Consider the following 12,275-nt stretch of genomic DNA (forward strand, 5'->3'; position numbering starts at 1 on the left):
GTGGCTAAGCTTTCACCTTGTTCTATAAAAGGTAAAGTTCCTCAAAACCCCACAACTGATTTTAATATATTTAGCAATATCAACTCGTCAGCTGTCAGTTTGTTATTTAAATTCAATCAACCCTAATTGAAAATATTTGTTCTTAATCTGAAAAGAAATAGTCATATGGCAGTACCTATTTAGTTGACAGTAAGCCTCACTGAATTCAGTGGGAATCAGTTCTGAGTAGATGTAGGATTGCACTGTTATTAGTGCATTTAAAAATATATTATTTGTATATGGATTATTATTATTTTTATAAAGCAAACAAGTTGATGTATACCATAAGTACAATTAGTGATCTGTGAAATCTTACTTGACAATTTTATTTGCAAACAACTTGGTGGGGACTATTTATCAGCAGGAGGTGGGGGTTCATTTTTAGAGGTAACCTTTGGGGAACTGCACACCGGATGGTGCCAAAGCCAAATACACACATGGAGTGGCTGAGTTGGGGTTTCTTCATTTGCTTTCCCTCCACCTCCTCCTAATGGCTGGAGTCCTCGCCATTTCATTTCACTTCGGAGTGAGCCAAGGAAAAAGAGCAGGGATGAGGCGGAGGAGGTTGGTGGAGTGAAGTGACCACGTATGAATTATGGGATGGAACATTGCGATTGGTCAGACAGATTAGACTCTTTGAGTACAGGTAAAGGTTCCCCATCTTTGATACTTAGTGCTCAGTGGATTTTAGGGAGCCCCCTTCCGTGCAAGCTTCCCATTACAGACCTCTCCCTATTTGCCAAGCGTCTTCCTACATTTACTGGGTCGGAAATTCGCATACACCAAAGAGAAAATGCGCAGGGAAGCCCAATTTCATAGAACGATAAAGGGAAAATGATAGTAAAGGAGAGTAGGGGATGGAAACGCATTGAAACGTCATTTAAAAGCCTCGTGCGCAACCGCGGGACTGGCGGCTTCCTGCCAATCACGTGCCGCTGATGTGACGTCAGGGGGCGGGGAAGAGCAACCCGTCGTTTTTCTTGACCGACGATGCAGCGGCGGTGGCTCCTCTCTTGCCTCTCAGCCACTTCCTTGGTGGCGGCGCTAGTGCTGCTGTGCGAGGCTCCGCCGGGGGCCCTGTCCTCTGTCATACCCACAAAAGGTGAGCCCGGCTGCCCGGCTTTTGCGTGCCGGGGGTCACCGGCGTCGAGGAAGCCGGTCTCGGGCAAGGTCCCCCTCACACAACGACGCACCAGGGCGTCCCGAAGGCCGGCAGAGGCTGCCGCCGCCGCTGCGTTTGCGCGCGACGTCCTCGCCCGGGTGGGGCCGGGAGGGCAAGGAGAAAGCTCTCCGAACTACGCGTCCCGGCAGCCACCGGCTCACATCCGTGGACGGCGACGTTTACGCTATATTTGAAAGCGACGCGCGCACCTTACACGGCCATGTGGATCTGCCGTGAGGATTCGCTCGGGCGGAGGGGAGAGCAGCGAAGTCCTTGGCCCTTCCTCCCGTCCGTTGGCAAACGGCGCTGGCCGCAGCAGTTGGCGGAGTCGAAAGGCCCCGGGGCTCACAGCTGGTATCTGCGAACGAGATTGTATGGGTATTGCTACCGTATGTTTTGGGGGTGGGGTGGGGTGTTAAATCTAGCGGGGAGGGTTCCGTTTTTGAAGTAGCCAGGCCAGTGAGAAGGACAATTGGAGAGAGTGTATTGTGAGCTGGGCGAGAAGAGGGAGAGCCCCTCCTGGTTCCAGCTTGAATCCAAGGCTGGGGCTATGGGAGAAGAAAACCCTTCTGGGGTGTTAATGCTTGTAAGCCCCTCCATCTTGGCCCAGGTTAAATATATGTATATTATACCCTCAAACTGTGCTATTTCTCTTGGAAAGGGGAACTCCCCCTTGTTCTCTTAATAATGGCAATGGCGCCCACCTGAGAGGTGCAGGAATTGAGTTCCCGGGAGTTCCAGCTGAGAAAAAAAGCCCCACCCTCAAGACACCACACAGGTTCCTGTATCCCTCATTCCAAGGAAACCAAACCCTGGGTAAAGAGCATGGAATCCTGCACAGCTCAGAAGTTGGGGTGGCAATGCAATAATACATTAATGCCCATTTTTCTCCCAATCTCAGTCCTTTTAGCAGTACAGTTCTACCTTCCTAATCTCTATAGGACTGGATTGTCTCAAATGGCATATTGTTAGCAATGAAAATAATTTATCCTTTTACTTTAATATCAAATGATGAAAACAAAACATGACCTACTTGCTTATTCATGTATTTCTGATGTTTGTTTGCCAAATGTGTCTCATGCAGTAAACATACACAAACCATTTCTCTTTTAAAGACCTTATTGCTCTTTTTCTCTTAATGTTAGAAATTAAGTCCTCTAACACTGCAGGATAATGCACTTCATATCCTTTTTTAATTCCTTTAATTCAAAATAATAATTAAGTTTCAGTTTCAGGGGGGAAGCATGGAAAAGTGCAACACAGTCTTCATTAAGTTAAGCTATCTGTTTAATCTTGCTTTGAATTTCACTCTTTATCTCCTAAAAATATCGTTTGACTTCTTTTTTTCTGAATAAATTGAGTAAAGTTTTGAACAGTCTTCGCATGCTTATCTGAGTTCTTCACCAGCAGGAATATTGCTCCTTTGCCACTTTGTTATCTGAATGCCTCATTTGATGAGGCACCTAACAAACTTTTCACCAGTTTAACTGTGTTTTGTTCCTAGATTGTGGAACAAGGCCTATTGTGGATGAGATACAAGCAGGGTCTCGGATTGTAGGTGGACATGATGCTCAACTTGGAGCATGGCCTTGGCAAGTCAGTCTTCAAGTTTTCCACTTTGGCATAGGATATCAGCATATGTGTGGTGGATCTTTAATTAACCACAACTCAGTCCTGACAGCAGCACACTGCATTAAAGAGTGGACGTATGTATCCTTTGATTCTGAAAGTTTTCCTATAAATTTTAGGTGAAAGAAAAACATGCAAATGCATTGGCTGAAGTTGAAAAAATCTATAAGACAATTAAATATTTGTACATTATTTGTGAATCCATCTTGTCTCCCTGAACTGGTTTGTCAGACTAGACTGCAAAGGTACTGCTTAGAAAGTTATGGTGTGCGTGGCCTGGGAACAACCCCCCAAAGTGACAATTTAGTAGGAAATGCAGTGGGAAGCATTGCAGAACGGCTGTCTGATGGGGTCTGAGTTGGCAGTGACTAAGCAGGAAGGGGATCTTGAAGAGATGGTGGATAGTTCATTGAAAAGGTTGATCCAGTGTAAGGAAGCCATGTTGATCCATGTTAAGGATAATTAAAAATAGAATCCGATATAAAACTGCCTTTATGCCTTGGGTGGCCAATCCCCAGTTTGCAAGTCTGATTTGCTGCTTTGTCCCCAGTGGTTTTGGTAGTGGCAGAAAAAAAGCAAATAATAAATAATAAAAATAAAAATATAGTAGACACAGCACTTTAATGGCTGGATCCCAATGTCTTGATGGATGCAAACTTCCCTTGCACCCCCAATCTGATCTGCATGGATCCACTCTGTGGGTGGGTGAGAGAGAACCTGAGAACATAAAAGCAGACTGGGAACAAAGATGGAGGGGAAAGGACAGGATTGAGGACTAAGAAAGCCTGAAGAGAGGAGACTGAAAGAGTCACTAAGGCAAAAGAAGTGAGGCAGAGACAGCTACATGCAGGGAAGGGAAGCTGAGGCTGGCAGTCTCCTCCCAACTCAGTCTATAATCAGGTTTACTTTTTACTCGTAATAAAAGTTACTCTTATAAAAGTTGTATCTTAATAGTCCATGGATCGTGCGTGCATAACATGGACACACGTTCCTGAAATTTGTGCAAGCTTCAGCTGTAATTTTCAGTTGTTTCCTGTGGGGGGAAATGCTAACTTGTTCATGATGATAAGATGCTTTATTTGTCCTTTTAAATTTTGCTTAGCAATATTGATCACACTCACCCTTATAAAAATTCTGAATAGTCAGCTTAGTCTAAAACAAAATAACTTGCCCTGGCTGTATAAAGAGTATATAGCAGAAAGGAGGATGATTCCACATTTTCCTAATAATCTTTCTTTATTCAATGAACTACACTGGTTCTCAGTGCTCTTAACATTGCACTCCCCTTTTTATTTTGCTCACATTGTTTTGTAGCAAGGGTCACAAAACTCTCACATAGGTCCTCTTCAGGCATTCATAATTTGACTGAAATAAACTTGGGAAGGGGAAGAGCGCACATTAGCATTTTTCACACAAGTATAAGACGCTTCCCTAGACAGTTGCCCAGAACTCATAGAGGGTGGTAGAAGTGTTTTTTTTGGGGGGGGGGGCAGACAGCTAGCAGTCTCTCCCCTTCTCCTATGCTTGCTTTTGGAATACCTGAAGAGGGCTATAGTACTGCAGCTCAAAATATGCAGAATTGACTTGTTACCATCAGCAAGCGTTGCATTCAAGTACATTAATAATGATTTTAAAGTAAATAATAGGTGTAGTGATGGTAAAGTTGGCACTTTAACCCATTGCCCCTGCTGCAGTCCAAATCTGGATTGAGTGCCACCATGCCCGGTATTTACATTGATTAAAAAACCCTCCCATTCATGCCAATGGAAGCTATTCTAATAATATTGGCCATGGTTTCTAGTAAGCAGCTTGGAATAGCACTTATCCATATGGATTCACAAGCTACTTGCATAGCTTCTCTCACTTTTAAGAGGTCAGCAGTTTAGGCTTGGACAGCTGCTGCTCAAGAAAGTGCTGTGGGAACACACACTTATTCATGCCATTCTTTGGCTATGAACCTTATCTTCCAAGTTGCTGTGATTATTTTAGTTTCCAAAAATAACAGCTTTCGATGAGTAGAATTTGCATAGGCAGTAATTGGCATGCGAAATTTGCAGTAATTGGCAGTAATTGGCATGCGAATTTGCATTCTGAGTAGAATTTGCATAGGCAGTAATTGGCATGCGAAAACCAGTCTTCTGCTGAATGGCTCAGATAGGAAAAGTATTTGCACTCATTATTAAGCACAGTCATTTTGTCAGCCGGATAGTTCAGTTGGTTAGAACATGGTGCTGATAACACAAAGGTTGTGGGTTTGATCCCCATAAGGGACAGCTGCATATTCCTGCATTGCAGGGGTTTGACTAGATCTTTGGGTCCCTTCCAACTCCATGATTATATTGTACTGTATCATTGTAAGATTCCAAGTTTGATTGAGGACAATTCTTGAATTTAATTGAAATATTATTGTTGTACACATTACGAATTTGTTTTAAGAAGTTTTACTCTTACCTGGACAGACCCTGTTTTCCCCATTTTAAGACGTAGTCATAAAATAAGCCGTAGCAGGATTTTAAAGCATTCAATGAATATAAGCCATACCCCTAAAATAGTGATAGGCGCAGCAGCAATGCCGGCCATGGCAGAAGGAGGAAAAAAATAAGACACCCCCTGAAAATAAGCCATTAGTGTGTTTTTTAAAAGAAAAATAAATATAAGACGGTGTCTTATTTTCGGGGAAACACGGTAATATATGTCTTACTTATTACATTTATGTTATCATTTGGAGCAATCTCAGCCATTCTCTCATCGTCTGATCAGAGTCTGGTTCCATGTTTATTGGTTTTGCACGGGATGTGAAGGAAGAGGCAACTCTCAAGTCTCAGTCTGTAAAGTTGCAATTTTATAGTGATCATTGACTTCACAAAGGATTTTATTCTAGGTTCCCCGAGTTTTGGAGGGCTGTGATGGGACTGCATCATCTTTATATGTACCAGTCTTATACTGTGAAGAGCCGAGTCAGGGCTATCATTATGCACTCCGATTTCCAGAAGAAAACCTTTGAAAATGATCTTGCCTTGTTTAAATTAATGGACTCTATCAAATTCAATGATTATATTCAGCCCATCTGCTTACCTGAGGGTCCGCTTCTTATGACCAATGAGACTCCATGTTATATAAGTGGTTGGGGGAAAACGCTGCAGAGAGGTAAATCTATACTTTTTTTCCTTTTGTTGACAGCAGTGAGAAAACAAACTTGGATTTAGCCTGCATGTTCTTTATTTGCAGTGGATGGAAGTGATCTAGGAAAGGGTTGCTTTGAAGGTTAAAAGGGGATTCGAACCGCTGACCTTCTGATTGGCAGGCCCTAGGCTAAGTGGTTTAACTCACAGTGCCACCCGCATCTCTATAGGTTTGCATAGGTAGAGCTATGCAAATTCTTGGCCCCTTCAGTGAGAGGTCCTTACATAGCTTTAGATTAGATTAGATTAGATTGCTTTATTGTCATTGTGTAATTACAATGAAATTGGAGGTAACGCAGCTAAATAAAAACAGGATTCACAATCCAGAAACCCATTAAAGGGGATATTGTCCTCTTCTGCCAAAAACATATGCAGAAGATGGACGGTTATCCCCAGACTCTGTTGATATTGAATTGCTACTTCTGGGAGTCAAATATACTGCTGCCACTTCACTACAACAGCAAGACAACTTTTGGGTGTACAGTATATGTATCTCCATCCAATGAAGAGAATAAACAAACATTCACAGCAAGTCCAGTGTTCCTACCTTCTTTAGTGAGAATTTTGGATGGATGCTATTCAGCCATGAGACTGAAAACGTCACTCCTAGTGAGGTACTTTGCTGTGAACAATTGTACAGAGTACAGTGGAACCTCGGTTTATGCACACCTCGGTTTACGAATTTTCAGTTTACGAATGCCGCGTACCCATCTGGAACGGATTAATTCACTTTCCATTACTTTCAATGGGAAAGTTCGCTTCAGTTTATGAACGCTTCAGTTTATGAACAGACTTCCGGAACCAATTGTGTTCATAAACCGAGGTACCACTGTACAGTATTGCTTGTTAGATCCCCCACGTAGTGAACTGATACTTTCAGTTTATAGCGCTGAACAACAGAAGAGATGTCTCTCCCCCAAGTGGGGAGATATCTTAACAAAGTTCTCCCTCGTGCGCTAGGGAGATATATGCCTTTACGAACCTTGGCAAAATGTCCTTGAAACTTTTTTCTGATAGTGAAACAAAATAAACCACCCCACTCGCTCTGCAAATGTGCCACAAATAGGAGCATAGAAAATTGCCTTGAGCTAGGTCAAACTATTTGTTTCCCATGTCCATTATTGCCTTCTCTGACTGGCAAAAAATCGTGGCAAAGGTCTTTCTTATCACCTGCCTTTTGGCTAGAGGTGCCAGGAATTGAACATAGGATCTTGTGCATGTGCTGCCATTGAGCTGCAGCTCCACCTCTGCCTTATCTTTTCCTTTGTGGTGTTTTAAGTTTATAATGAAAAGGAAGTAACACTTTCTCTTGGCTACTGTGGAATAATGTGTGGATCTTGGAAGCAACACACAATAGATGTTCCTGCACAGATAAGCAATCTCCAGTTATAATCAGCTAAAATAAACCTTCAAGCCTAACATTTTCATGGGTTGGTGGTCTTAAAACGCTTCTTGTAGGAACTCTTGAGAATCTTATGCAGATTTCATAGGTGATGATATTCTTATAGTTGGAGAAACTTCCTTAAGGTACTTAGTTGAAGGATAAGCAGAGATTATCTATTACCTAGCACAGGACCTGGGACTCTGCATTTGAAGGTGCTTGGATAAATACCATGTTCTAGTTTTCCCTCTAATTGTTGGAGAGTTGGCCCTGGTGTCAGCCAAAATGAAATGTTTCCTGTCTGGGATTTATTTTGGCCAGAGCCTGCCCCTGAGCCCCTTTCACTCCTTTTTGCAACCAGCTGTTTCTCTGCTCTCAGCAGACATAGAAATTTACTTTGTCGGGGACAGAAACTGTCAGATGGATGAATGTTGCAGCCAGCTGTCAGTACAACAAAATCGTTCACAATGCTGTAAAAGCCTTATCACCTTGTGAACCAGGAAACTATTTCTTCAGAGCGGGTGGAAAGAGTAAACCTACTTCAGAATAACCATTTCTAGTTGCGGTCAAGTAAGTTTAGTGATTTCAGGTAAGTTTCTTTGCTGTAAGTGAATTTGGGGCTATTTCAAACATTGCTCAGAGGATGTGCTAGAGAATGGCAAGCTAGGAGTCACAGTTCTCTGCTTGGCATACCTGGGTGATGCACCAACTTTGTCACATTCATACATTATCTTTAAACATATACTAAAACTTCATAGGTACAATCTTAACTGCTGCAATGTGTGAAATAGCTCTTTCTTTCCCTGTGACCTGTTTGTAGCAAACAGTCCCACAAGTCTGCTTTTGTCTGTCTGCAATAATGATGTAAAGTTCACTCATGTAATTAGAATGAGCAAACTGGGAGGATCCTGACTGACAACTTAATGCAGTGCTGGGATTAGTCCTGGTGATGGTAATATTCATCCAGCCACATGGACTACCCACTTTGAAGATTGTGCTGCTGGAAAGATGAAAGGGGAATAGAGCCACTCAAGGATTAAGGATAGTGTATTCAAAGCTTCGTATGCACCCGGGGTCTGTGTTAACTGCTGAACAGTATTTGTTACAACTTAAAGGTGTTGGAAGGGTTCTTAAGCTTTTGGCAACAATTGTAGATTATCTAGTTCTGCACAGGAGATTTAGAAAATCTAGTGCCCAGTGCACTAGATTTAGGAAAACTATCGGCCCAAAAATTGCCAATATTCGGCACTTTTGTGTATTGCTGTGTATATCAGGCAACATTAAACAAAAATAAGCATACTTCCAGCTTTGTCTTGTTTTTCCTACAGGTGGAAAAAGACGTATATTACAAGAAGCCCAAGTAGACATTATTCCAATGCAGGTCTGCAATAGGGATGACTGGTATGGAGGGTCACTCAAAAAAGAAGACATGCTTTGTGCTGGCTCTGAAAGTGGAGGTATTGACACTTGTCAGGTAAAGATGTCAGGATATGTATGTCATTTTAAGACATGACGTTTCACTGTATATTATGGGTGCTAGGTCAAGTTATTGTTTTGTCCCTTAATAAATAGCAGTAACACTACAGCAGTTAGGAAACCCAAGACATTCATTGAATTCTGAGTTAGAATTCTATTCCTCTGTCTGTTTCATGATTATGTAAAACCTCATAAGGAATATGCAGAATGCAATCATAGCATAGAAATTGATATATGGTACTTCATGTGATAAAATAAGACATTAAGGGTGGGTGACACTGTACAGTGGTTCCTCAGGTTAAGAACTTAATTCGTTCCTGAGGTCCGTTCTTAACTTGCATCTGTTCTTAACCTGAGACACCACTTTCGCTAATGGGACCTCCTGCTGCCGCCGTACCGCTGGAGCACAATTTCTATTCTCATCCTGAAGCAAAGTTCTTAACCCGAGGTACTATTTCTGGGTTAGTGGAGTCTGTAACCTGAAGTGTATGTAACCTGAAGCGTATGTAACCCGAGGTACCACTGTAAATGTCAAGCAATACCTTAATTTCATATTCTTACTAGTTTTTTTTATTAAAGAATTTTCATACTTAGCAAAGGTGCATACAACATGTTTTCAATTCAGTGTCCTTTCTCAATTTCGGTGTCAGAAAGAAGGGAGGTATTGATTTTTCATTCTTTTGCTTAGTGTATGTGCAGTGTGTTTGTGCCAGTGTTGCAAGGATAGGTTCTTTGTTTATGTGTTTGTTTTTGTTGACAGTGTGAGAGGTTTGAGAGCCCAGAGCATGGTTAGTTGCATTTAGTTGATTGCAGTGAGTTTTGTTTGTGTGTGAGGGGTGTGTGTGTTGTTGGGTCACATTAGGCATATTGATTTATATGCTGTCGGGTTATGTTGTCTTGCAGGGCTGTATATGTAATAAAGGGAGTGAGGCAAAGACATCCTCTTTTGTTTGCCCCTATTAGTTTCAGATTGCTGGTTAGCTTTTCTTGTAGGGCTGTTTCCCAATATAGTTTGGTACCAGTGGTCCATGTTTACTCCTGACAGGTTCCTCCAGTGTCTAGTTATGATTCTCCTATCTGCTGAATAAGTGGCTTATGACCTCTTTGTAGTGTGAGTGTGCATTGTTGTCTTGGAAAATGCTACTCAATAGGGCTAGTTTTGGAATGGCTTCTAATACCTGTTTTGTTGGTATGCATATTTCTTGTACGATTGATGTCTAAAAGGGTTGGATTTGGGGGCAGTTTTAATCTGAAATCTTAGGCGCAGTACTGTGCCCAGAGCTCAGAAACTGCTTGCACTAATGAAATTCCTTGTCGCAAAACGCGCTTAGAAAAGTGAGTTTTGAAAGCTGTCTAAAATTAAGGCTCTAGGGTGGTGGGGAAAGTCAGAATATTTATTTCCTATCAGATCATTTGCACCACTTTTGACAGTCCATTAGAGACGTAACACCAGGGGTCCCCAAACTAAGGCCTGGGGCCCGGATGTGGCCCAATCGCCTTCTAAATCTGGCCCACGGATGGTCTGAGAATCAGCATGTTTTTACATGAGTAGAATGTGTCCTTTTAAAAAAAATGCACCTCTGGGTTATTTGTGGGGCCTGCCTGGTGTTTTTACATGAGTAGAATGTGTCCTTTTATTTAAAATGCATCTCTGGATTATTTGTGGGGCACAGGAATTCATTCATATATTTTTTTTCCAAAATACAGTGGTACCTCGGTTTAAGTACACAATTGGTTCCAGTCTGTACTTAACCTGAAGCGTACTTAACCTGAAGCGAACTTTCCCATTGAAAGTATTGGAAAGTGGATTAATCTGTTCCAGACAGTCCGCGGAGTGCTTAACCTGAAGCTTACTTAACCTGAAGCCGAACTTTCCCATTGAAAGTAATGGAAAGTGGACTAATCTGGTCCAGACTGGTCTGCGGAGTACTTAAACCAAGGTATGACTGTATACTCCGGCCCCCCACAAGGTCTGAGGGACAGTGGACTGGCCCCCTGCTGAAAGTTTGCTGACCCCTGCGTAACACCAATTGGGCCACAATTTTCTGCAGCCTAAAGCTTAGCAATAACAAAAGAAACACTCATATCATCATCTTTATTTTTCATGTTCCAGGGAGACAGTGGTGGACCACTTATGTGCTATTTCCCAGATGCCACCAAATATTACCTGATAGGAGTCACGAGCTTTGGCCTTGGCTGTGGCCGACCAACATTTCCAGGAGTCTATATACGTACAGCTCGTTTCAGGAGCTGGATACAATCACAAGCTATTTTATTTGACAAAACCATTACACTGACCATGCCATGTATTCTCATCTTTTTAACTGTGGGATGGGTAATCATCCACAGTGCTCTATAAAGAAGCAAATTATCTTATTGTTCAGGAATGATGTCCAATTCCTTTTAAAATTTCCTGGGTTATATTCAGTTGTGTTCCTCTACAAATGGAATAATCTAGCACAGACCTCCATGAGCAGAAGGGTGGAGGGAGGTGATTTCCACTGATTTCCCCTTCCTTTTGTAACATCACAGGAGAGGAGGGGGAGAGCTTTGGAGGGTGGTGTGAGGAAGATATTTGCAAAAGTCACCTCCCCCCCCATGTTTCTGTTCAAATAACCTTGTGTCAGCAATGTGGGACAGAGAGAGATGGACACCCTCCCTTCTTCCACATTGTAATTAGGGGAATTTATTATTAAGCAAGCAATATGCTCCGTAAATCAGTTACTTACTTCCCCTCCCCAATAGATTCAAACACACATTTAACCCTTTATCTTGCATGCTTGGCTATAGAAGCTACACGATGGATGCTAAATGTGCCATAGCATTTTAAAAATAAAACACAATTTGCAGTTCAGTGCACACACCTTGTTTGAAGTTTAGTTGCAACATGTCCTCAGTCCTTTTCCATCTTCTTGCATTTTTTTACATTATTTTTGAGATATGCTTTGCACACTAGTAGTTGTGAGCTTTGCTACAACTAGTTCCATAGTATCCAATGAATGGTGGCTTTAAGTATTAGAAAACTTGATCTTTGCTCCCTCTGCAGGTCTTCCTTGAACAATGTAAACAGCAAATTTCTTCTGTGTAAATCTACAGATACCACAGTACTAAAAACAACAAACCACACACCTATCAAAGGCTAAAACAAAGTACTGTATATTCCTGTGTATAAGACTACTTTTTAACCCAGGAAAATCTTCTCAAAAGTTGGGGATTGTCTTATACGCCGGGTCGTATTTCTTATACGGCGAGTATATCCCAAATTCTATATTTTGACTGGAAAAGTTGGGGGTTGTCTTATACTCCCAGTCGTCTTACACGCCGGAATATACGGTATGTGTTTATAAAAAGGTAAAGGGACCCCTGACCATTAGGTCCAGTCGTGACCGACTCTGGGGTTGTGGCG

General features: G+C 42.0%; 1 protein-coding gene across 1 annotated transcript; it reads left to right on the plus strand.

The window, feature by feature from the left end:
* LOC118079553 (transmembrane protease serine 12-like) lies at nucleotides 1-11,247 on the plus strand. The gene is made up of 5 exons (XM_060272014.1): nucleotides 1-1,141; nucleotides 2,706-2,907; nucleotides 5,712-5,977; nucleotides 8,722-8,867; nucleotides 10,983-11,247. The coding sequence occupies exons 1-5, from the start codon at nucleotides 1,030-1,032 to the stop codon at nucleotides 11,226-11,228; spliced, it is 972 nt and encodes a 323-aa protein (XP_060127997.1). The 5' UTR covers nucleotides 1-1,029; the 3' UTR covers nucleotides 11,229-11,247.
* The last annotated feature ends 1,028 nt before the right edge of the window (nucleotides 11,248-12,275 follow it).

The sequence above is a fragment of the Zootoca vivipara genome, chromosome 2, assembly GCF_963506605.1.
Source record: "Zootoca vivipara chromosome 2, rZooViv1.1, whole genome shotgun sequence".
Taxonomy (NCBI): Eukaryota; Metazoa; Chordata; class Lepidosauria; order Squamata; family Lacertidae; genus Zootoca; species Zootoca vivipara.

Coding starts and splice junctions, on each gene's coding strand:
- LOC118079553 (XM_060272014.1), top strand. CDS start 1,030: ATGCAGCGGCGGTGGCTCCTCTCTTGCCTCTCAGCCACTTCCTTGGTG. Junction 1,142..2,705: donor CTCTGTCATACCCACAAAAG/GTGAGCCCGGCT, acceptor TTTTGTTCCTAG/ATTGTGGAACAAGGCCTATT. Junction 2,908..5,711: donor CACTGCATTAAAGAGTGGAC/GTATGTATCCTT, acceptor ATTTTATTCTAG/GTTCCCCGAGTTTTGGAGGG.